This window comes from Chlorocebus sabaeus, chromosome 7 (assembly GCF_047675955.1).
Source record: "Chlorocebus sabaeus isolate Y175 chromosome 7, mChlSab1.0.hap1, whole genome shotgun sequence".
NCBI classification, from domain to species: Eukaryota; Metazoa; Chordata; class Mammalia; order Primates; family Cercopithecidae; genus Chlorocebus; species Chlorocebus sabaeus.
The window spans coordinates 57,846,358-57,872,987 of record NC_132910.1 but is presented as its reverse complement, the minus strand read 5'-3'; the positions used below and the strand labels follow the sequence as shown (position 1 = coordinate 57,872,987).

The following is a 26,630-nucleotide window of genomic DNA, read 5'->3' as shown; positions in this document are numbered from 1 at the left end:
CTTCTCCTTCCTTCATTCCTCTTCTTGCCTTCCAACTTCTTTCCCTGATTTGCTACACAATCTAGTTACTGGATATCTAAGAATGTTACAGTATACATAAAATACCCCACACTGAAAGAACGTCCCTATTATAGTGTTAAGCAATGTGGTACCTTTTAGAACTAGGTGAAAATTCCTGCTAGGATTTAAATCGTATGTGTCAAGAGTCAGAATTTAAAGAAGATAAGAAAATTAAATACACTGAGAACAATGCATCTCAAGACATTCAAAATATGTAAGTGCAGCAACCAGCAGTAATTCCATAGGCCTTTTATCAACCTTTGCCAAAACCTATAAAAAGAATATCTAAAATTGCTTTTTTATGAAAGTTCCTATTTATTCTTGTTTCCCTTACCAGAGAGCCTGCTTTCCCCTTACTGATGAGAACACAGGGGGTCCTGGGTAAAGAGTCCATAAAATTTAAAAAGGAGTATGCCTTGGCCTCCCATGACCCTCTTACTTCACAATAAGGCCATCTTTTACCTGGTTTAGATTTGCAGACTAGGTCCATTAGATACGTTGTCATTAAATACCTATACTATACCCTAATATTTGTAATCTTGACAGGTATTATTTTCATTTTATAGACAGATCTAGGAAAATTACATGACTTATCGGAATCCCTTCAAATATCACAGAGCAAAGTCATGATTTTAACTTGTGTTTGCCACTCTGAAACTCACACTGGAATTCATTTTTAAAGTGTTCTTCAAAGTCTAATTAAATAAAATTAACCCTGTCATCTATAATACTCTTACATATCCAAATTAAGTGCATCAAGAATATCACTGGCCATTTCTTACCACCCATAGTCAAACCACCATTATGCTTCCTCTGGATTATTGCAACACTCTCCTTATTGGTCTCTTTTCTCCTACCACGCCCTCCTCTGTGTGTTTTCCTTTATGAGTGACCCTCTTAAAAGGAAGTCAGATCCCATTACTCTACCGCTCAAAACCCTCCAAAGTCCTATTTCATTTAGAATAAAAGTTAGATGTCCTCAAGATCTTCATGACTTGCTCGCCTTGATTTAATCTCCAGTGAAGGACTAAACCCTTTACTCAACTCTGACCTACAGAGTTCTAGCAGGTTTCTGCTTCATGACCTTTGCAATGGCTGGTCCCTCTGTCTGACTGCACTTCCCCAAGATATTCGCATGGTTGCATTTCCCACTTTTGTCAGCCCTTTACTTCAAAGTTATCTTTTCAGCAAGACCTTCCTGTGTCGCTCTATAACCTTCTTCCCTGCTTTGTATTTCTCTTCAGGACTATCACGACCTAAAATACAGCACGTTTCTAATTACTTTGCTTAGTATGTGCCTTCCTCACTAAAATGTGAGCTACAAGTAGACAAAGATTTCTGTCTGTCTTGTTCACTGCTCTTCACCTAATGCCGAGAACGGTGCCTGGAATAGAGTGGGCGCTTAATAACTATTCGCTGAATGAATAAATTCCCGTCTTCACCCTTCTCTCCCCCAAAGCACCCAAGTCCTTTGACACACATATTCACATAACAGTAAATACGCTTAGGGATCGATATTTTTTGGCAGCATTCTTAACTTAGCCCTGCATCCCATTTCTCAAACGTGGCTCCTTTAGAAGGAGGTCTCAAGCTCTTTCCTGTTTCCTCAGGCCAGGGCTGGTCCTGGTGCGAACGGAATACCCGTTAGCAACCGCAGGCCAGGTCCTCTCTCCTGGAGGCAAGTTACAGAAGGAAGACCCCTACGATCGCAATCCGCGATCCCCGAGTGAGTGACCCTCCACGACGTCACTCACATGAAGCGGCGGCCAGGGGTTCCGAGAAAGCCACAGCAGGAAGCATGTAGGGACAACCACCCGAGTACTCTAGCAGTGAGAAAGGACCCAATGAGGTGTCCTTGCTGAACGCCTGAATGTTCTACAGATTCAACCGTCAATTCTTTCTTCCTCTTCCTGTGCTCAGTCCCATTAACCTTCCACACCACGCTCCTCGTCTTCCATTCCCTCACCCAGGATTTCCAATCGCCCCCTCGTCCCCCGGCACCTCTTTCTCTGTAGCTATATTTCATTTCGAGTCCAGTTTGGGCAAGGGGCAGGACGCCACAAGTCGGGGTCTTTCCTCAGTATTGGGTCGCGGTGGCTGTGAGGGCAGAAGAAAAGGCCAGGCTGAGGGGAGGGTGGCGGGTAAAAAGCTGGGATTTGTGATTGGGCAAGGCCAGGCTCGCGGTCCTTGCCGGGTTCCGCGAAGGGAACCTGAGCTGACTCGGCTTGCGGGCGAAGGGCAACCTTTGAGCTCCAGGCGTTCTGGGAGCGGCCTCTTTTGTGGGAGCACCTGAAATGCAGCGTTTAGTGCACTAAGTCGTAGCGGCAGCACCAGGCACAGCGACTGCGCTGTGGCCCTGTGTAGAAGCTCCATCCCCCTTGTCTTTGTGTTTGCCTGCGTCCCCAGACTCAGAGGCAGGTATTTGGGTAATCTAGTTTTCCGTGTTGTAGTGGGTGGGGTCTGTGGGAGGTAGAGGACTATCAGGAGCAGTGAGTGGCCCCGCATGTCTTCAGAAGGGATAAGAGAACCGAGCTGTGGAGCTGCTTGCTGATGGGTACTGTCTCCATCCCTAGCTACAGCCCGCCTTTCCTGTGAATCAGGTTCACCTGAGTCCTTTGGGAACCGTAGGCTCAGCAGTCGCTGTCACTGCCTGAAAGGAAGGCTAAAGGAGGAGGTTAGAGAATCTAGAATCTGCCCCTCCATTTCTCACCATAGAGGCAGAATTTTGCTTTGATTTGTTTCTGGCGCTCGAGGTTTAGTCAATTGTCGAAGTGTAACACCCTCTTGAGCAGTAGGAGAATGTGAAGCAGTGAAAGGAAATTACTTGAGGATTGTCAGTGGCTGCTTTTCAAGGTCCCCTGTCCTGGTTTCTATCCATCTGGGACAAAAATAACCTCTTGAGAGAATGTATATATAAAATAAATGAATTAGTATCATTTTCCTGTAGAAGAAATGTGAAACTTTTGTTCATGATAAAATCAACATCTTTTGCCCTGTTTTTTACTTTTTCTCCTCATTCGAGTCATTTAACTATAAGTTCTTTGAGGGCAGAGATTCTGACTTGTTCATTATCCTTTGCCCACCGGCTGGAAAAACAACCGACTTAAAATAGGGGCTTCAAAATATTTGTTGAATGAATTAATTTTCAAGCCCAACTGCTTGCACTGTTGTTTGCCTCATCTAATCTCTCACTTCTGCGTTTTGTTTGTACTTTTCCCCCAGTAGTTTTCTTCCACTCACCAGGTGTAAGCAAATGTCTGTGTGTGCATTTTTGTGTGTGAGCCTTTTTATGGACAACCATCTAAGAGATAGTGAAAAAAGAACACTGATGAAATCTTTTATGTTAATTAGTGTTTTATCTTTTTCGATCATTGTGTTTTATTTGGTTATTTTATTTTCAGCTAAGTGATAAAGATATCTGATTGAAAATCAAATAGTTGGCCGGGCGCGGTGACTCACTTCTGTAATCCTAGCACTTTGGGAGGTCGAGGCGGGTGGATCACCTGAGGTCAGGAGTTCAAGACAGCCTGGCCAAGATGGTCAAACACCGTCTCTACTAAAAATTAGCTGGGCGTGGTGGTGGGCGCCTGTAATCCCAGCTACTCGGGAGGCTGAGGCAGAGAATCGCTTGAACCTGGGAGGTGGAAGGCTGCAGTGGGCCGAGATCATGCCACTGTACTCCAGCCTGGATGACAGACTGAGACTCCGTCTCAAAAAAAAAAAAAAACTATGGCATAGTAGGATTGAATAATAAGGTACAACTGTGTCACCTGTCCTATTCTCAGTACTATTCTTCAAAGATAACCACTTTTAACCTTTTTTAGGTCTGTAGGTTAAATAATAAGTTAAACCTAGTTAATTCTTTTTGTTGACTTCTTGAGATAGCCCTAAGTTAAACTAATTCTTTTTCTGTTGACTTCTTGAAATAGCCCACACCATTCACAATCTCTCTTCTCAGAATTTGGGAATAGTCATAATCATAATTTTTGGCTTTTGTATTGGTTACTTTATAATTCAAAATAATATACGTAAATTTTTCACATCAACTTTTGAAACTATATTTGACTCCTTGTTTGGTAAAACGAGAAAAGTAGTGATTCTACCTTTTTCTTTATCACCTCAGAAACTACATTTATGCCCACTTTCTCTTAGCTGGACATTTACTTTTACATTGTCAAAGTTGATAATATATTTCTTAACTATAATATTTGCACTTTGTTCACGTGCCAAAAACCAATAAAAAATAAATAAAATGTTTACAGTATTATGGCTTTATAGTTGTTATTTAGTGCAAGTCCAAGCTGTATGCTTCGATATGTTTTTTTCCCAGAGTTTTAACTTCATGATCCCTGTGCCATAGTAAGAGGATTATTTATGATATCAAGGTCAAATGGGTTTTTCTTTCTTTCCTAACAAGGGCAAAATATTATGCTGTAATTGAGCATGCTTTGTATTTTGGACTATGTAATTACATAGTTTTTAACCATCCCTACTTTCTTAATTGCCTTTCTGCTTTCTCCTGAGGAATAGGTAGGTGGATGTGCTTTCTTCACTGAGTCTTTTCATTCTTTGTATGATGGACATAGAAGCTTCCATTCTTCTGTTTGAAGTTTTTCCCCTTGAAGCCCAATGGCTTTCTGTTTAATTTGAACAGATTGCGTTCTAGTCCTTTTGAATTGCTCCTATCCTGGGTTTATATTCATTCTTGGGTAAATAACATTGTTTCTTAGCCCCTCATCTTCTGTTATTGGACTTCCCCCTATTTCCCTGTAATATATCCTAAGGAAGCTTGCTCACAAAAGGCATGTGAAAGGTAATTTTATTTTTTAATGTTTGTATGGCTATAAATTATAATTTGCTCTTATGACTGATAATTTGGCTGTATATGGAATCAGAAGTATTTTCCTTCAACTCTCAATCCTTCCATGTCTTCTAACTTTTTTTTCCTTTTTTTTGAGTTGGAGTCTTGCTGTGTCGCTCAGTCTGGTCTGGAACTCCTGACCTCACATGATCCTCCCACCTCAGCCTCCCAAGTATCTGGGATCACAGGCACACGCCACCGCACCAGGCTCTCTTCAAACTTTCATTATTGCTGATGAGAATGACAGTTTCACTTTAATTTGTTGATAGTGGAATCATTTTTTTCTCTCTGAAATGTTTAAAATTTTCTAGTTACGTTTGATGCTTTGAAAATGTATGGCAATGTTTATCTTCTCATAGGCTCTTAATTTTATTTTTTATGAGATAAAATTGACACATATTAAAACACACTGATTTTAAGTGGTCAGTTTAATGAGTTTTGATGCATGTATTCATCCATAGAGCCACTACCAGCACAATCAAGGTAGAAAATATTTCTACCACTACAGAAAGTTCCTCTGTTTCTGTTTATTCAACCCCGCTTCTCCATCTACCGTACTATCTTCTTATTTTTATTAATACTGCAATTTAGAACTATAGTTCTGGAATTACATTTAAATGGAGTCATACAGTATGCACTCTTTTGTATCTGCTTCTTTCATAAACTTAATATTTTTGAGGTACATCCATGTTTTGGCCTGTTTGTTCCATTTTTCTTGTTAAATAGAATTTCATGGTACAAGTATGTTAACAGATTCACTTGTGAGACATTCGCATTGCCTCTGGATTTTAGCTATTAAGAGTGCAGTTCCTGTGAACATACTCATACCAGCATTTTTATGGACAAATATTTTCATTTTCTTGGTTAAACACCTAGTAGGAGTGGAATTTCTGAGTCACAAGTTAGGGATATTTTTCACTTTAGAAGAGTTTTCCAAATATTTTCCAAAATTCTTTTGCCGTTTTACACTCACACTAGCAATATATCAAAGCTCCACTTCCACATTCTCCTCAACACTTGTTATTGCCAGTCATTTTAATTTTAGCCATTGTAGAAGTTAAAGGGATTCTCATTTGCATTTCTCCCAATTAATGATATTAAGCAGTTTTTTTCATGTGCTTACTGACTTTTCGTGCCTTGTGTGAAAATGTATTTGTGACTTTTACCTATTTATGTATTGGCTTGTTTTATTATTGAATTGTGGTATTTCTTTATAGACTCCGAATACAGGTCAATTATATATAGACACATATATTTGATTTTAAAAGGTCCTATGTATACATAATGTCATATGTATATATAGACAGATATAAATAATATTTCCCTTTAACTCGAAGTTTTATTTTCTCAGGTGCCTTTTGATATGCAGATGTTTTTAATTGATGAAGTCTACTTTGTCAAAATTGTCTTTCGCGACTAGTGCTTTGTTATATCATGTCTAAGAAATCTTTTCCTAGCCTAAGGTTGTAAAGATACTCTTATGTTTTCAATGAGAAGACTTAACAGTTTTACCTTTACATTGAAACCTATGATCCATTTTAGACTTTTATGGATGTATCAGTAGAAGTTAAGGTTATTTTTTATATGAATATCTTTTTCCAGCACCATTTGTAAAAAAGACTTTCCTTGAACTCTTTTGAGTTCTGTTGAAAATCTATTTTATTTAAAAAATTTTAAATTATGAAATACGTGGTATTAACACACACGTAGATAAATATAGAGCATGGAAATTACCAAGCATAATGATAGCATGAACACCCATTAATTCACCAGCTAAAAACTAGGCTATTATTCAAGATTTTTGAAGCTTCTTGTGGATTTTTCCCTAACTTTACCCCTGCTTTAATTTGGTAGTAACCATATTCTGAGTTTTTTTTTTTTTAAATTCCCTTACTTATTGAACATATTCTTACAATAGATGTAAGTATTCCAGAATTATTTTTTTGTTTCGTTTTTGAGTTTTATGAAAATTGGCATATTTTATGTTACTTTTTTCACTCAATATTCATCTGTGCTATTAAACATTGCTATAGTTTGCTTATTTTTCATTATGTATGCAGGTGAATATGCCACAATTTATTTAACCATTTACCTACCATTGGATATTTAAATTGTCTCCAGTTTGGCGATATTAGGAGCAATACTGCCCTGATCTTTCTTGCACAGGTCCACTGTGTGTGTGTGTGTGTGTGTGTGTGTGTGTGTGTGTGTGTGTGTGTAGGAGTTTCTGTAGGAATATAATAGCGAGATAGTGTAAAACGTTTCTGGTGATTTTACTAATTTACACTCCCACTTACAGCAAATTAGAGATCCTATTTTTCCGCATCCTTCTAACATTATGTGTTATCAGATTTCTTAATTTTTAACTGTCTGGTAGATAAAAATTTTTGGTGGTTTTAATGTGCAACTCCTTGATTATTCATGAGGTTGTTTATCTTCCCATATATCTATTGGCCATTTCTCTTTATTCTTTTGTATAATTTGCTTTTCTGTAACTTGTTTTATGTAGTGGATGTAATATCTTCTCAAATCTCTCTATATTTATTAGAGTTAGTTTTTGTGTTTTTTCATAAATTATTTCAGTTGCTTCCAAAGCCAGATTTTTTGGAGGTTTATTTTACTGTTTGCGCTTGATACTGTAGTCTTTCCTCAACTATCCGATGATTCTCAGACAACTCATTATTTAAGAGCTAAGGCTGCCTGGGAGCTTTGTGTATATGGACAGGCTTATTGACTGATAACCTTTTGGTTTAGGATGGCTGGGTGCACAGCCAAATCTTAGCCGGGGTCCTACAAATTCCAGAATCGTGAGGAGTTTGCTCTTCTTGCCAGTGTCCATAGCAACTACTGTAGTTCTCAGTTTGTTCAGATTCTTTAGGAAAGAACCTTTTATTTTCAGAGTGTAAATAACTGCCTATGTTGTGGGACTGGTGGCAGAATTGATACTTCTAATTATTCAACACTTCACCCTTCTGATTTCAAACCCTCTTTGACTGCTGTTTACCATTGTTCCCCGCCTTCTCTTAAGTCTGAAGCCTCTGAATCTGAAAGGGCCAAACAAACCTCTTGACTAATAGGCTGGGCGCGGTGGCTCACGCCTGTAATCCCAGCACTTTGGGAGGCCGAGGCAGGCGGATCACAAGGTCAGGAGATTGAGATCATCCTGGCTAACACGGTGAAACCCCGTCTCTGCTAAAAATACAAAAAAATTAGCTGGGCGTGGTGGCGGCACATTCCCAGCTACTCGGGAGGCTGAGGCAGGAGAATGGCCTGAACCCGGGAGGCGGAGCTTGCAGTGAGCTGAGATCGCGCCACTGCACTCCAGCCTGGGCGACAGAGCGAGACTCCATCTCAATAAAAAAAAAAACAACCCCAAAACAAAAAAAACCCCAAACCTCTTGACTATTATAGGTTGTAGCTTATTTCTTTCTGCTTCTTGTGACAATACTCTTCCATATATATTTTGTTTTGTACAAGTTTCTAGAAATCTTTCATCACCTCATGGCCTGTGTCCCTTCCTTGTTAAGGGTTTATACTTTTTAAAATATTTTTAATGATTTCAGTAAGGTTTCTGGTCAGACAAAAGTGGTTTTATTGAATTGGAATTCCAGCATATTTATCAAAAAGCTGAGAAGGGCAAAATGCAGGGCTTTACCAGTAGATTGTCTTTTTAGTAAGGTCCATGGGTAAAATGTTTTTTACCCATGTCAGAAGACCTTTTTTGTTTTCCTTTGTTTTGTTTTATGTTGTTATGGTTGCCTTAATGTGATTCAGATTGATATGGAGCAAGTTTCCTAATCTCCAGGCTACTACCTTACACAACTTTGGGGGCACCGTTTATTTTGGAGTAAGTGCAAATAGGATGTCTCATGCTATACACGTGGAACAACTGTCTCTAAACTTGAGCCAGTAGCTCTATCAGGATTATTAATAGATTAAATCAGATCATACATTATGTAAAACATCTAGCATAAAAATGAAAATTGCTTATTTAATATTATAGAGCCTTCTTTTAATCTAGTTTAAGCTTTACTACTATTAATAAGGTCCCTGATTAATTACCAGTTGGTATCTATATTCCCTCTTTCCTGACTTACCTCACTGTATGAGAAGGAAGGTTCTTGATGGTATGTGAGTTATTCAATCTTTAGGTAAAGAGAGGAGCCTTATTGGCTGGGTGTGGTGCCTCACGCCTGTAATCCCAGCACTTTGGGAGACCGAGGTGGGCAGATCAGGAGGTCAGAGTTCAAGTCCAGCCTGGCCAACATAGTGAAATCCCATCTCTACTGAAAATACAAAAAGTTAATTGGGCTTGGTCGTGGGTGCCTCTACTCGGGAGGCTGAGGCAGAATTACTTGAACCTGGGAGGCGAAGGTTGCAGTGAGCAGAGATGGTGCCACTGCACTCCAGCCTGGGTGACAGTGCAAGACTCTGTCTAAAAAAAAAGAGAAGAGCGTTATTAATAATATGAAGATGCAGTAACAGACTTCCTCTACTCTTTAAACTGCAAGATGTCATTGAGGATGGAATCATCTTTCCTTTTTTATGCCATTGAAAATCTTTGAGTTTGATTCAGAGCTGCAATATAAATTTATGCTGAGGCGTTTTGTCCTCTGATATTTTAGAATTTTCTTACTGTGATATTTTTACTGTGAAGTGTTCAGATTGGCATTTTCCTCCAAGTTGTATGTTAATTGTGTTTAAGGTTTGGTCTGTCTGGCTTAATATTTGGTGTGTCCTAAAATTCTCTCCTTTTCCAGATTATCTTAGAAGACCTAGAACTCCAAAAATGTTTCCCCTGGAGGATGCTGAAATGGGAGCCTTTACCTTCTTTGCCTCGGCTCTGCCACATGATGTTTGTGGAAGCAATGGGCTTCCTCTTACACCAAATTCCATCAAAATTTTAGGGCGCTTTCAAATCCTTAAAACCATCACCCATCCCAGACTGTGCCAGTATGTGGATATTTCTAGGGGAAAGCATGGTAAGTTATTTTCTTTTTTTTCCTATTTATGTTCTCTACTTTGTTACCCAAAGTTATAAATACTGTATCCACTAAATATATAAAGCTATCAGTTCCTGTGCACACATGTCCTTCTTTCTCTCCTCCTTTTCCCCCACCCTGCCTCTCTCTCATATACTTGCCCATTTATTTGCAAAACTACCAGGTAAAATTCAAACTCTTTACTAGGCTATTGCATGCAAAAATCCTTCATCTAGTCCTTGATCCAGTCTGTGCTGTCCTCTTTCGATGTGTTGCTTGTTGTTTCCATTAATTTAACCATTCATTCCAGCCAAGCTGAGTTGCTTTGAGGTTTTTTGATTCACATATCCTTGATTTTGTTTTTTGCAATTTTCTCTCATGGATTATGCTATGAGGGAGGGGCAAAGGTAACAGAAATTTATACTGAGCAGAGTGGCCAAATATACGTATTCAGTAAGCTATGGGAGGAGTCATGAATATTTATGAAAGGAGAACCATGTGTATGTGCATTTAAACTTCATTCCCCTTCAAGCCGCTTCATGGGTCCCACATATAAAAAATGGCAATGTTGGCATGATCTGATGGTCATGATCCGAGGGTGGAGTTTTTCACCCTCTGACGTCAAAGGTGGAGCAGAGGACACGAAAACCCTTACTGCTCATTCTTGGTAGACTGGCCAAAACCACTCCATGGTTGGTTATCAGGCAAATGGTTGCTTATCAGGCAAAAAAGAAGGGGTAGTGTCAGACAGTTGGTTGATATCAGTTGTGAAATCTTTTGAAAGGGCTGGTTTTCACTAAGTCCCTAGGGAAGAAAGCCTAATCATGGTTAAGAGGGTGGTATAATGAGGTAGTCTGACCCTAAGTCCTATCATGGCTGAGAACTCAGTTTTCAAGGTTATTCTGGGGTCCCCTTGGCCAAGAGATGGTCCCTTTAGTCAGTTGAAGGGCTTTGAAGATTACTTTTAATTTACAGTAAACATCTAAGGAAATGAAATTTTAAGTTTAAAATTGTAGCTTCAGTAGGCTTTAGGAGGTCTGTGAACACCTCAAATTACTATAAAATTGTATATGTGTGTATTCATATGTACACATGTGTTTGCTGAATAATGAAAATTCATAGTTTTTCACAGATTTTCGAAAAGGATTCCTAATGTAAAAAAAAAGAGGAGAGAGGGGGCTTAAAAGCACTGGTGTAGAGTATCAAGGGGTATGGAGAGATCATCTTCTTTGGAGAGATCATCTTCTTTACTTAAGGCTAACTTGAGAAGTTCTAATGTCAGGTCCTAGTCTTTTCAAAATTGATTTGACCTGTACCTAGTGTTGCACCATGTCATATATTTACCAATCAGGAGACCCACAGTCAGGGCCACTGTGTGGGGTTTTGCCACACTGCATAAAAGCTTCTGGATAATGGAGTAAGTGGGAGCTGAAATCTGATTCTCTAATTTATTTTAGGGGGAGGGGTGCTTTTTCTAATTCTTAAAGAGAACTGTGAAAACTAGTGGTAACTATATAGTAGACTATAGATAACTCCAACCATTTGCTGAAAGCCCAGAAAATGACTTTTGGTGAGTTAATTTTTGTTCAAAAAATAATTTTTTGCCAAAGATTTTTATTTGTTACCTGGCTTCAATGACATTAAGTAGATGTTGAAAAATTATGGGGATCATTTGGGGCTTTTTACGTCACCAAGCAATATAATAGATATTTTCAAAACCTGTATACTTCAATACCCCATTACCCTTAATTCAGCTATAGATTCTAAAAAATTGCCAGTTGTAGAGTTGGCCTATTTCCAAAACCATTCTTTGGTTGTCAGTACAGTAGTATTAACCATGGGTGGTGAACATCTGTAAATTTGGCAGAGGCCTGTATTTCCAAACTCTTGCCACCAAGAGCCCTTTGTTTATTCCCACTGTATCTGGAAGCCCCTTTGGAGCTTCACTTTATGTATTTGGGGTTTTTCCTCTGACCAATTTTTCCTAGGCCTTTTCTCAATTGACAAAATAGTCCTAAAGCTCCTTCTTTTCCTTCCTCTACCTAACTTGGCCTCTATAAACACTGAATTAGGAACTGTGTTATAGCATGATTCTCTTTGGGGAGCATTCTTGCTAATTTTGCCTATGAACTTTCTTTTTGATTATCAAAGTCAGGTGGGAACTGATCCCCTTAGAAACTGTAATTGTTCTACTGATCGTTGTTCTCTGAGGCCAGTTCAACGATATGGTTAGTCCCCTTAGCCCTGTCCACCATATTGCTGTTTATTCTGCTTCCCTGACTTGCCCTGCTCCTCATGTATCTCAGCAGCCCTCTCTGCTAGGGTAACATAGGTCATGAATATATGTAAAGTTTATATATTTTAAGTCTAGTTGTCTGAAATGAAAATATCGATTGTCATTAGGCTAGGGAATTTGATTATTTTGTTTTTATTGGCAATGTTTAACATTCTGAAAAGTTGTGTGTATGAGGAATAATTTACTGTTAGAGTAACTGCTTATGCAAAAGTCTGTTTGTTCCAAAACATTCTAGTCAGTTCAGTTGCATCTACTTTGAAAAATTTGAAAACTTTCTGCTGAACAATCTCCTTAGTGAAAGTATTTCTCAGTGTGAACACCTATTTTTAGTGGTGTAATACCATATAACTTTGATTTGTGTCTTCTCAAAGAATTTTGATTTTGATTCTTCTTTTCCTCTTTTTTTCTGTTCTTGCTATGCAGATATCTTACTATTGTTAGTCATGCCCCTTCCCACCCTGCATGTTACTGTTAAGTCAATAACAATTAACTTCTTACTTGGAGTCACATACTCCTCTTACATGTGGTCTGTTTTAGTAACAATATGTTTTCACATACTATGTTAGCTCAGAAGTCAAGGTTTCACTGTTTTCTATAGATCATTCAAAACTAATCAAAGATGATAATATTTTCTTGCTAACTCAGCAGGATGAAGTTTTTAATCTCAGGAATGGTAGACACTTTATTAGAATTTCAGAACTTTTTTTCTAGTAGAAGAAAATATCTTTAGGAGAAAAGAAGCCAGTAAAGGCTGAAAATACTGTGTTAACAAATTTTATCTTTTCTTTTGAGCTTGAAATCTCAGCTGTGTTTAGAAGCAGAGTGAAGATTATAAATGGTAGTACATCCTTTTTAATTTGGTATTGATTATCCAGAAATCTTTCAATGATTGCTGGTGAAATCAAGGATAAAAATTATTTTATTTAAAATTAAAGTAGAGAATAATACAATTATATGGAACTGTAAGATAATTTATTCTGTATCTCTAGCATATAAATTTTAATCTGTATTAGTTTCATAAGAGAAACAACAAATTATATAATTATATAAATTATATACGTAGTATACATTATATAAGTATATTAAAAATATTGCTGAGAATTGGTGTGCATGATTGTGGGGGCTGCTAGGCAAGTTTGAAGTTCATGAGGAAGGTCATCAAGAAGGACAAGCTGAACTCTTGGGCAGAAGCTGAAGCTGTCATCCACAGGTGGAATTTATTCTTCTTCAGGGAAGCTTCAGTTCTGCTCATAGTTTTTTATTTTATATTTATTTATTTTTCAGAGACAGGAGTCTCACTATATTGCCCAAGCTGGTCTTGAACTCCTGGTTTGAAGTGATACTCCTGTCTCAGCCTCTCCTGTAGCTGGGATTATAGGTGTGAGCCAGTGTACCTGCCTTTCAATTCTGCTCTTAAAGACTATTAAACTGATTGAATCAGGATTATACAGGTTATCTAGGATAATTTCCCTTCAAGTAAACTGATTATAGACTTTATTCATTTGCAAAATAATTTCACAGCAACATCTAGATTAGTATTTGATTGAATGGATCCTATAGTCTCGCTAAGTTGACTCATAAAACTGACCATTGCAGTGTTCTGGTACCAATACTATTCTTTAAGCATAGTATTTTTCTTTGTTGGTTTTGAACTGTATAAACACTTATTGAGATAATCATATTTTAAAGGTGATGAGCTAGTCTCGATTTTTACTGTGAATAACAAAAGTGATGCAGTAAATGTATTCTGACAACCGTTTATATTATTTTAAGGGATTCATGATTCACCTCTTTCTCTAAATTTAAAAAAAAAAAAAACGCTACTTTTAAAAACTTTATTTTACTTTCCCTACCCCTTATTCAACTCCTTTATTCTTGCTTAAATGTGTGTTCTCTTCAGTTTCTTAGTGTTAACTTTGTATTAGCCTGTTTTCACGCTGCTGATAAAGACATACCCGAGACTGGGCAATTTATACAGGAAAAACCTTTAATGGATTTACAGTTCCATGTGGCTGGTGAGGCCTCACAGTCATGGTGGAAGGCAAGAAGGAGCAATTCATGTCTTACATGGATAGCAGCAGGCCAAAAAAAGAGAGCTTGTGCAAGAAAACTCCCTCTTATATAACCATCAGAGCTCATGAGACTTATTAATTATCACAAGAACAGGGAAAGACCTGGCCCTGTGATTCAATTACCTCCCACTGAGTCCCTCCCACAACACATGAGAATTCAAGATGAGATTTGGGTGGGAACACAGCCAAATGCTATCAAACTTAAAACACACTGTTTGGGCTGGAGACACTACATCATACTTGGGGTTCCTCAAATCTTTGTTAGAAGGAAGACTATTTTGCAATTATTGTATATTCTACTCTTTAAAGTTCATCTTAGCATCACAAATTTTTTTTTTTATAAATAATACTACTACATTGATGATTTATATTTGACACATTATGTTTCCCAAATGCTTTATTCTGTGAAATTCTATTGTTTTTATAACATGTTGTTTTTAAACAGTGGTCCAGAGATTTTAGAATGAAGACTCTCTAAAGATTTCTTTAAAAAACATAGTTCATACTAGAAATATTGTTTTGGTATACACTACATTATCTCTGGGAGAAACTTTGATGTTCTGCCGAGGATTATGGCTCTGCAGCATTAAAACTATGCTTAATAGTTCCATAGAATCTTGAAGCTTTGGCAAACACTTGTTTATGATATTTTGAAGGGGTTTCCAAAAGCCTGAAAAATTTTAGTTGTGCTGGATACTTTGGAAATCTCTTATAGATATGGAGAATTATGAATATCCAATTTAAAATGATTAATTAATGGAATATGCACATTTTAATAAATTATTTTGTTTTTGTTTTACATGAAAGTCAGTGCTACTGAATTATACTGAGTTTATAATATGGGCTTGTCATTTTCTACACAGGACAGAGCTCTGTTTAGTGACTGTGGTCATAGGAGATTCTTCATTTCTAATGGCCGCATCATGCCTTTGCTAAAGCTCATTCATTTAACAGTTATCTTTATATTACATGCCTATATGTTGTAAGTGACATTCTACACACATGTGATGCAGTACACCTGTGTGCACTAGGCACCTGTGATGTACTACTGTGATGCACCTGTGTGCAACTACTGATGCACTGCTAGGCACCTGTGATGAGACCCACCTCATTCCTGCCATCACAAAATATATTATCTGATAGGAAAAAAGATACTACAGTAGTCCCCCCTTTTCCTCAGGGGATGTGTTCCAAGAAGTCTCCTGCCACTCCCATTGGATGTCTGAAACAGGATTGTACAGAATCTGATTCTCATGAGTCATAATATGTTTCTATGTATGTCTTCTACCCACACATTTAATGCCTTTTCCATCTTAGCTAGGAACTTGTCTTGCACTGTGGTCATAATTTTGTAGTTTGAGGCATGAAAACAAAACTAGCATAATTTTCTTTTTTCTTAAATTTCACGAATAGAAAATTTATTACCATACATCTTAACAACTGATTTTTTTTTTCTTTCCTTATCAAGTCGAGAACTTTCACCTTTTCACTTGAAGGAAACACTTTACATCTTCTTTTTGTTGTTGTTGTTTTTAAGACGGAGTCTCACTATGTTGCCCAGACTGGAGTGCAGTGGCGTGATCTTGGCTCACTGCAAGCTCTGCCTCCCAGGTTCACGCCATTCTCCTGCCTCAGCCTGTAGCTGGGACTACAGGCGCCTGCCACCATGCCTGGCAATTTTTTTTTTTTTTTTTTTTTTGTATTTTTAGTAGAGATGAGATTTCACCATGTTAGCCAGGGTGGTTTCCTGACCTTGTGATCCGCCCACTTCAGCCTCCCAAAGTGCTGGGATTACAAGCGTGAGCCACCACACCTGGCCACGTCTTCTTTTTGGCATATATTAATTGCTGGTGAGAGATTTCATTATGCTACTCAGAATGGCATGCAATTTAAAACTTAGAAATGGTTTATTTCTAGAATATTCCATTTAAAATTTTTGGAAACTGCAGAGAGTAAAACCATGAATAAGTTGGAGTTATTGATGATGCTGGCTGGACCAAAATAAAAATGCATACAAATTATTAGAGTTGAAACAAGTGCTACGAAAGAAAATTAAAATGTGGAATAGAGTATGTTGTAGGAGAGCAAATCGATGTTGGGGGGTCCAGAAAGTGTCCCTTGAGGAAGTCACATTTAACTGAGCCCTGAATAATGAATAATAATAAAAGCTAACAATTAGCTAGTGCTTGTTATGTGCCAGACACTATTCTAGGCTTTTATTATATATTAACTCTTCAACCTCACAACAACCCTGTGAGGTAGGTGGCTATTCTTCTCTTCATCTTACAGAAAAAAAACTGTCATAGAGAGGTTAGAAAATTTCCCTGAGGTCACATAGTTAATTAGTAGTAAAACTGGGATTTGATCCCAGACAAAATAGTCTATACTCTTAACCACTATGTGGGAAAGATCATTTGAGGCAGTAAGAACCCATGTGTAAGTACCCTAAGGCAGGAAGCCAGAAGGAAGATCAGTGTGGTGGAAGCTGGTAAACTAAGATAAAATAACATAGATGAAGCTAGAGAGGGAGTTCCATATTCAGACTTCTTATGATGTTATCACTTGGGCTTTAGTGTGAAAATATGTTGGAAAGAAATAAGAATTAATGTGAGAAGATCAGTTAAAAGATTGTTGTAGTTCTCTAATGAGATGATGCTGGCTGGGCCCAGATTGTGGCAGATGGAGCAAACTATATAGATTCTAGAAATATTTGAGAGATAAAAATAGCAGCACTCTGTTTATTTGGATTTGAGAAGGGGAGATTACTGTTTAGTTTCTAGCTAGAGCAGTTGACTGGATAGTGATATCATTGACTGAAATAGTATTAAAGGGGACAGACTTTAACAGTAAATTATAAGTTGAGTTTGGTTCTCTTGAGTTTCAGGTGACTTTTATATTAAAATCCTGTAATATGGGCTATAAAAGCCTGCAGTTCAGAAGAGAGTTTTGGGCTTGCAATAAAATCTCAGAGTTTTTCAGCCTTGGGAATAGATGAGAAAACAGGAAAAAGACCCTGAATCAAAGGTGGAGAAACCGGTAGCATTTCAATTTGGGTAGAAGAGGTAAAGATTTACAGAGGATACTGAAGGGAGGGAGCCAGATAAATGTAAGGAAAATGGACAAAACGTGGTAAGATGAAAAGCAAAGGAATGCAGCTTCTTGTTTTGGTTTTCTGATAAGGTTGACAGCTTTTTTCTTCTGGAATTTTACCATTGTACTAAATTTCTTGGAGCTTACCTTTGCATACTCTTTTCTTTATTAAGTAAATAACTTGACCTTTTATTTCATGGTTTCCTTTCCTTTTTCTTTTTCTTTTTTTCTCATTAAATGTTCTTTTAAATTTAATTTTCTTTAAATTCCTGTTAAATATTCCTGTTCACCTCCCTCTCTAGTTTCATCATTTGCTATTTCATTTTATTCCTATTCCTCTACGATTGGAATCTTTTATCTGAAAATGATAATATTCATATATAGCATTTTTAATTTTTGTGTTTCAGATCATTCTGTATAATCCCATTTTGCTAGACAGAGTAAACTTAGATATGATCCAAGATAATACTTTGCTCCGACACTTGACATGTCTGCCTGAACACAATTGTCCATCTCTCCTTCCCCTATTCAAGACCATGCCTTAATCCAGTCATGACTGAACTATTTTATATACTAGATTTCTTATTCTGAACTGAACTATTTTATATACTAGATTTCTTATTCTGAACTCCCTCTTTCCCATCTTCTTCTGTCTCTTTTTTTCTACCTTGGCTACTTTTTCACCTTCACCAAATTTTCATTTTACAGTTATCATTATTCCTAGTTTCTTTGCACCTTTACTTTATTTAGTCTCAGTCTGTCATTGTGTTTTGTGTTAAACTTCTTCCTTATTTTACTTAGAATCCATTTTGCATAGATACTGACAACACTCCAACTTCTTTTGAACCAAACTCCTCAAATAACCTTGTCAAATCCCCAAAAGCTTGGAAACCCAGTTGTACTTTTCTTTTGTTCCTCTTAGATTCATTGTCAAACATCATGTTACTGACTTGGGATAATGGATGAGGCAAAAAAAAGTATGGACTAGCCCTTAGAACTGTGCCATCTTGATCAGTTGATATGTGGGAAAATAAAAATGACATCATAATGTTGATCATGTCTACCACTGTTTTATATTATTTAATCTCAGCAGACCCTATGATGTTACAAACTACAGTTGACCCTTGAACAACATGGGTTTGGATGCACACATCCACTTAAATATGCAGATTTTTTTCCAATGAATTTATATTGGAAAATTCTTTGGACATTTTTGACAATTTGAAAAAACTCATTGATGAACCATGTAGCCTAGAAATATAGAAAAAAAAATAAAAAGGTGCGTCATTAATACATAAAATAAATGTAGATACTATTCTATTTATGTGTTGTCAATAAGGCTTCCAGTCAAAGGTAGGCAATTAGTAGTTAAGTTTTGGGAGAGTCAAAAGTTATAGGTGATTTTTGACTGTGTGGGGGGTTGGCACCTTTAAGAAACCCCTGCGTTGTTCAAGGGTTAACAATAATTCTAGGTTGATTTTCTTTCTGTGTAGTTATGATTTGGATCATTTCTACTTTTTTTCAAGTTTCTGAATGCAATTTCAAAGATCTGTGTTTAAAACCAGAGTGTCAGGCAATCTGTACCTAGCTCCTTACTTTCCCCTTCTTTCAAAATTCTTTATATATTAATCTAATCTTTTACTTCTTTCTTCTAATCTGTGTCAGAAGAAGGGTGAGTTATTTTTTCCCCAAGGATAGTCTTTCCGCCTGTTTTTCCTGATGGACATAAGAAAAATTCTAGCGGAAGAAAAATACAAGATAAAAAAATAGTTATTGTTTTATTAGATGTTTATTATCCTATATACTTGGTAATAATGTAGTTAATATAGAGTTTGAAAAGCTCTTTTAAAATATTGTTATGGGTGTTATATGTTAATATCATCAGTGGAGAATATTTTGTTTTTAACATGTCGTATTGATAAAATATAACATGGGTTTGCTTTGTTTTACTCAGAACGACTAGTGGTCGTGGCTGAACATTGTGAACGTAGTCTGGAAGACTTGCTTCGAGAAAGGAAACCTGTGAGGTACTGTAGAGTATCAGAACAATTAAATGAAAAACAGAACTTGGCAAACAAAAATGCATTTTGTTTAAACTGCAGGGTTTTGGTTTCTTTTGTTACTTAATGATAAAAGTAGGTGCAAATTTTCATTTGAGAAAATTTAATTTATAGATTACATAGGAATTCAATGTTAACATAGTCCAGTATTCATCTTTTGTGATGTAGGCATTCTCTGAAATATTTCAAAAAAATACTTCAAAAGGGGATATATGAAAATTTGAAACCTTTTTAGTACTAAGCATTTCAGTAGCTGGGATTAAGATTATTTTCCTATATTTTTAGTAGAGAGGAGCTTCACTGTTTTGGCCAGGCTGGTCTCAAACCCTTGACCTTGTGATCCATCCACTTCAGCCTCCCAAAGTGCTGGGATTCCAGGCATGAGCCACTGCGCTGGGCATGGTGGTGCATGCCTGTAGTCCCAGCTACCTGGGATGCTGAGGCAGGAGAATTGCTTGAACCAGGGGAGCAGAGGTTGTGGTGAGCCAAGATGCACCACTGCACTCCAGGCTGGGCAACAGAGTAAGACTCCATCTCAAAAAAAAAAAAAAAAAGGATTATTTTCCTGAAAGGAACACCTGGTAACTTCAAATAGGATACTTGTATTCCTAGGCACACAGTGAACTGTGTTAAATAAAGGTCACATTGAAGAGTAGGGAGAAATCCTAATCATAGCTTAGATATAATTTAATGATACAGTTTAAATGCAATTGTTGCAAAGACTCCATAAATTTACTCTCTTGGCAAGGAAAGTATGTGGTCTAAACTTTTATTACAAATATACTATTAAATTAACTTCTTCACAGATTTTCTGAAGTGACCTTAAAATTATCAAAAATCTTTTTTAATGTGTAAATCACATTGTATTAAACCAATAAAACATCTTGCCATGAGTGTTTATAGAATTATAATTATCCATCCTAGTTTTGAAAAATATTGTTACTCTGATTAGTTAATAGTTTTCCATTACCACAATATTCTAGATGAAAAATCTTTTTCAAGGAAAGAAAAACATTTATCTTAATAATTGGTAGTAATTTGATAGAAGCAAGACAAATAAATTGAATAAAAGTGCTATTATTGCTCTTTTAAATGATTTGGTTTTCAGTGGCCTCTGGAATGAAAAATGCAGATACCATGTATGTATCAGCAGTCCCCAACCTTTTTGGCACTAGGGACCGGTTTTGTGAAAGACAGGTTTTCCATGGATGGAGGGTGGAGGGATGATTTCAGGATGATTCAAGTGCATTACGTTTATCGTCTACTTTATTACTATTTTTATTATATTGTAATATATAATGAAGTAATTATACAACTCACCATAATGTAGAGTCAGTGGGAGCCCTGAGCTTGCTTTCCTGCAACTAGAAGGTTCTATCTGGGGGTTATGGGAGACAGTGACACCCAAAGTCTGTTGCTTATGTTCAGTCTGCTCTGTAATCTTGTTTTGGTTTGCTGTCACTGCAGAAAACCCTGCTTCACAAAGATAGGATGTTGGAAATGGAAGCAGGCTTTTCAGTGCTTTTGTGCCAGTCTCGGGATATTCTGTCTTGATTTTAATCTAGAATGTATGGAGATTTGATATTGTCTAGTTGATCCTCTTCTAGCACAGTTGAAGTCAATTCACCTGGCTTATTCACAAATGGCTTGCGGATCTATTCCTTCCCAGTTCAAGGGTCCTTTGTGGTTGGGAAGTAATGTTTAAACTCTTTTGAAAGCTGAGATAAGTAATCCTGCACCAGTTGGGAGAAAGAAGGCCGTGGCTCAACCTCTTTCAAAATCTCTGCTAATGTTTGAAACGTCAGAAATCCCAGTGTTCACTCACCACCCCCATAATTCCAGTTTAGCTTTAAATGCAGCCACTTTATCTGCGGACTTGAACACAGTTGTTCTCTCCTTAAGTGACAGATTGAGTTTGTTGAGCAGGTTGAATATATCACACAAGGAGGCAAGCTTTTTGACCCATTCTTTGTCACTGAAATGTGCTGCCAGTGGTGACTATTTTTCTAAAAGAAATCTCTGGAGCAGCTCTCATAACTCAAAACTCTGGCCAGCGATTCACCTTTAGAAAGCCATCAACTTCTGCGTTTAAGAGAAGACGTGTGTACTCTGTGTCCATCTCCTTACAGAGCTGCGTGAACAGGTGTGAGTTTTTTTTTCTTTTTTTGAGACGGAGTCTTGCTCTGTCGCCCGAGTAGCTGGGACTACAGGCTCCCGCCACCACGCCTGGCTAATTTTTTTGCATTTTTAGTAGAGATGGAGTTTCACCGTGTTCACCAGGATGGTCTCGATCTCCTGACCTCGTGATCCACCCGCCTTGGCCTCCCAAAGTGTTGGGATTACAGGCATGAGCCACCGCGCCCGGCTGGAATAATATATTCTTTTAAATAAAACTCAAAGATTGGTGACATTATAAAAATTATAACTATAAAAACACATTTATTAAATAAGGTTAAACTATTTCTAAATACATATAAAAGTTATTCTTACCTATAGTCAGATTAGACTTTTCTAAAGGATGTAAGGCTATAGTGTACATCAGGGGTTCTCAAACCCCAGACCACAGACTAGTCCTAGGCCCTGTACCTAGGACTACACAGCAAGAGGTGAGCAGCAGGCAAGCCAGCAAAGCTCCATCTGGGTTTACAGTTGCTCCCCATCGCTGCGTTACCACCTGAGCTGTCTGCCTCCTGTCAGATCAGCAGCAGCACTGATATTCATAGGAGCACGAACCCTACTGTGAACCATGCATGTGAATGATCAAGGTTGTGGGCTCCTTATGAGAATCTAATGCCTGATCATCTAAGGTGGAGCAGAGGCAGTGAAGCTAGTGCTGGGGAGTGGCTGCAAATACAGATTAACATTAATACAGAGGTTTGATTGCACAGAGACCATAATAAATCAATTACTTGCGGACTCATCAAAACCCTGTCAGTGAGAAGCAAGTGACAGTTAAGCTGTATCTGGTGGCAGGCTTTAGAGTGGCAAGTGAGTTGATGTACTTCAGTTGTACAGCTGCATCTGGTGGTAGGCTTTAAGTCAAAATGCAACATTTATTTCAGTCTGCACATGGCCTGCCCATTATTTTATTTATCACTTCTATCTGCACCTCCTTCCTGCACGGCACACTTGTCTCAGTCACAATTTTGATGAGCCTACAAGCTAACCCCTAGTCACAATGAGTAAAAACCAAACATCACTGGAGACCTTCTTTAAAAAGGGGGAAAGACTCAATGACGAGACAGCAGAAGACTCTAAGACTGCCAACAAAAAGAAGCTTCATTTAAAAGAAAATACCAACAGTCCTACTTAAATTATAGGTTCATTGCAACAGGTGATTCACATTCTCCAAGTCTGCTTTGTATATGTGGCGACCAGCTATCCAATGAAGCCATAAAACCTTCAAAACTGCTTTGCCACATGGAGACCAAGCAGCCTGTATTAAAAGACAAGTCTTTGGAGTTTTTCAAAAGAAAAAAACATGATCATAAAGAATAGAAGTAATTATTGAAAGCCACTACTTCATCAAATGTGTTGACACTAAGAGCATCATTCTTAATGACTAACCACATAGCTAAGAAGCCCTTTACTATCGGTGAAGATTTGATACTGCCTGCTGCTAAGGACATCTGTCATGACCTTTTAGGAGAGGATGCCGTTCAAAAGGTAGCACGTGTTCCTCTTTCAGCTAGCACTATAACTAAACAAACTGATGAAATAACAGAGGATACTGAGGCACAATTGCTAGAATTAATGAGTCACCATGGTACACAATCCAGGTTGATGAGTTGACCGATGTTGACAACAATGCAACAATGCTTGCTTTTGTGCAATATATTTTTCAGGAGGATATGCATGAGGATATGTTATGTGCACTTTTGTTGTCAACAAACACCACAGCTGCAGAACTATTCAAGTCTCTGAATGATTAAATATCAGAAAAACTGAATTGGTCACTTTACGTCAGTATATGCACAGACATAGTGGCTGCCATGACTGGACGGCTTTCTGGTTTCACTTCACAGGTCAAAAAGGTTGCTTCTAAATGTGAGTCTAGGCACTGTGTCATCCATAGAGAAATGCCGGCTAGCTGAAAAATGTCACCTGAACTTAATAATGTTTTGCAGGATATGATTAAAATTATCAACCTCATCAAAGTACATGCCCTTGGCCAAGTGCGGTGGCTCACACCTGTGATCCCAGCACTTTGGGAGGCCAGGCTAGTGGATCATGAGGTCAGGAGATCGAGACCATCCTGACTAACACAGTGAAACCTCGTCTCTACTAAAAATACAAAAAATTAGCCAGGTGTGGTGGCGGGCACCTGTAGTCTCAGCTACTCAGGAGGCTGAGGCAGGAGAATTACATGAACCCAGGAGGCGGAGCTTGCAGTGAGCCAAGATCACACCACTGCACTCCAGCCTGGGCAGCAGAACAAAACTCCATCTCTAAATAAATAAATAAATATATTATTCCTTGCTCACTAGTTCAAATTTACACTTTAACTTCAGGCCCCTGCTGCTAAAAAGCAATTTTCTTTAAAGGTAGTTGATGTTAAAATTGAAAACCAATTATGCCCACAACTTTAGGTAAGAAAAAATATTTTAGTTGAGGCTCGGTTAAATTTGTGTAAAGATTTACAATGCAACATGTAAGATGAAAATATGCATTTACAATGCAATGTGTATGATGCAATATGCCCTTACTAGTTAGGCAACCTTGGACAAGTCTCTTAGTCATTTTCCTTATCTGTAGAATAAGGAGTTTTACTGATCAAGAGATCATTGTGGAACAAGTTATTCTCAACTTAATGTTTTATTTAGTATGCATCATATCTGATAATATGTTGATCAATTATCTTTTTTTTTTCTTTCTTTTTTTTTTTTTTTTTTTGAGACAGAGTCTTGCTCTGTCACCCAGGCTGGTGTGCAGTGGCACAATCTCAGCTCACTGCAACCTCCGCCTCCCGGGTTCAAGTGATTCTTCTGCCTCAGCCTCCCGAGCAGCTAGGACTACCGGCGTGCCCCATCATGCCCGGGTAATTTTTGCATTTTTAGTAGAGACGGGGTTTCACCATATTGGCCAGGCTGATCTCAAACTCCTGACTTCATGATCTGCCCGCCTCAGCCTCCCAAAGTGCAGGTATTACAGGCGTGAGCCACCGTGCCTGGCTGATCAATTGTCTTTATAAATGTAATTTGTTTTATTTTAGTAGACTAATATCTTAGCCTACTATTGCTCTTTATTTAAATGGTAGATTTCTTGACAGAAGAACCTATGGCAAGTCTACATTTAAAACTTCAGTGCTATAAAAAAGGTTAAATTATTATAGAAACATCTATTTTATGATCCAGCAATTCCAGTCCTAGGTATAAGGCCTCCTTAAGTTTTGTACTATAGTACTTTATTTACCTCAACTGTAGTCCCAGCTCTGTGTAGGTGTTTATCCAAGGGAACAGAAAAATACATGTCCACCTATGCAAAAAGATTTGCATAAGAATGTTCCCAGAAACATTCTTCATTATAGCTCTAAATTGGGTAGAACTCAAATGTCCATTGACAAGAGAATGCATAAACATGGTACAGGTTGAGAATTCTTTATCCATAATATCCGGGACCAGAGGTGTTTCGGATTTGAGATTTGTTTTCCCCAGATTTTGGAGTATTTGTATTTACATAGTGAGCTGTGTTGTAGATGGGACTGAAGTGTAAACACAAACTTCATTTATGTTTAAATGATAGCTTATACACATAGCTTGAGTGTAATTTTAGGTATTATTTTAAATAATTTTGTGCATGAAGCAAAGTTTGCACTGAATACTTACGTGTGGAATTTTCCACTTGTGGTGTCACATTGTTACTCAAAAAGTGTTGGATTTTGGAACATTTTGGATTGTAGATTTTCAGATTAGGGATGCTCAACCTGTATGTTAATCAACAATGAAAAAGAAAGAGCTACTGGTACATACAACATGTGAATTAACCTTATAAATATTATGCTGAACTAAAGAAGCCAGACATAGAAGATTATCAGTATTTATCTACAGCGATAGAAAAACAGTGCTTTATTCTGTTAGAGAGTAAGGGGTAATTCAAGAACTGGTTCACAATGGCCTTGAGGGAACTTTTTAAGGGGATGAAAATTTTTATATCTTAATCAGATGTTACGTATATGGTGTATGTGTGTCATAACTAAATGAAATATGTACTGAAAATGTATGCATTTTACCTATGTAAATTATATGTTAATTTAATTTAATTTTTTTTTTTGAGACAGAGTCTTGCGTTGTTGCCCTGGCTGGAGTGCGGTGGTGCGATCTCAGCTCACTGCAAGCTCTGCCTCCCAGGTTCAAGCGATTCTCCTGCCTCAGCCTACTGAGTAGCTGGGACTACAGACATACACCGCCACACCCAGCTAATTTTTTGTATTTTAGTACAGACAGGGTTTCACTGTGTTGCCCAGGCTGGTCGCGAACTCCTGAGCTAAGGCAGTCCTCCCGCCTTGGCCTCCCAAAGTTCTGGGATTACAGACCTTAGTTGTTTTTTTTTTTTAAAGGTTGTTGAGTTATTCACTTGGCTTGAGTTCTCAATCCCTCATAGAAAAACAGTATTGTATTGTTAATGAAGATGTTTGAGCCACTGACTTTTTTGTATTTTTTGGTTTTTAGAAGAAATAGTATGAATTAGTTATTGCTTAACAAGTTACCTCAACACTTTGTGGCTTAAAACAACAGTAAAAATTTATTATCTCATATAATTTTTTTGGGTCAGAACATAGGAATAACATAACTAGATGGTTCTAACTCAAGGTCTCACAAGGTTTCAGTCAAGATAACAGCTGGACCTACAGTCATTTGTTATAAAAGCTTTACTGGAGTTGAGTGATCTGTTTCTAAGATGGTTTACTTATAAAGAAGGTGCTAGTTGTTGACAAGAGGCTTAATTCTTTTCTACATTGAGGGCCTTTCCACAGGCCTCTTGATATGTTCAAAGCATGGTAGTTGGCTTCTCTCAGAAGTGAACAATCTCAGAGTGAACAATCTAAGGAAAGAAAACAAGGTGGAAGCTACAGTTCCTTTGGTGACCTAGTGTTAACAAACACACACTGTTATTCCTGCAATGCAATATCCTATTAGCTTACACAGGTCAGCCATTAACTGTTTTCTGTGTTGGAGAGGATTACTCAAGAATGCACATGTGAATTTCATG

At 37.7% G+C, this 26,630-nt stretch overlaps 2 protein-coding genes across 7 annotated transcripts in view; one reads left to right on the top strand and one right to left on the bottom strand.

Moving 5' to 3' along the window:
- AIMP1 (aminoacyl tRNA synthetase complex interacting multifunctional protein 1) overlaps window positions 1-2,215 on the bottom strand; it is a 30,010-nt gene extending 27,795 nt beyond the window's left edge. The window contains exon 1 of one of the 2 annotated variants that reach the window (XM_007999460.3): window positions 2,062-2,215. Coding sequence is in view for 1 of the 2 variants with exons in the window: in XM_007999459.3 (XP_007997650.2) it covers window positions 1,815-2,086 (272 nt within the window). In the remaining variant the exon portion in view is untranslated. Of the gene's footprint in view, window positions 1-1,814 lie in introns of both variants that reach the window. The other variant, XM_007999459.3, reaches the window with a different exon arrangement.
- Window positions 2,216-2,360: 145 nt separating this feature from the next.
- TBCK (TBC1 domain containing kinase) overlaps window positions 2,361-26,630 on the top strand; it is a 243,705-nt gene continuing 219,435 nt past the window's right edge. For 2 of the 5 annotated variants that reach the window (XM_073017533.1, XM_073017535.1), the window contains exons 1-4: window positions 2,371-2,474; window positions 9,682-9,903; window positions 19,316-19,388; window positions 24,322-24,459. In XM_073017533.1, the coding sequence (XP_072873634.1) occupies window positions 9,711-9,903; window positions 19,316-19,388; window positions 24,322-24,459 (404 nt within the window). In that variant the 5' untranslated portion in view covers window positions 2,371-2,474; window positions 9,682-9,710. Of the gene's footprint in view, window positions 2,479-9,681; window positions 9,904-19,315; window positions 19,389-24,321; window positions 24,460-26,630 lie in introns of all 5 variants that reach the window. The other 3 variants (XM_073017536.1, XM_073017537.1, XM_073017534.1) reach the window with 3 other exon arrangements.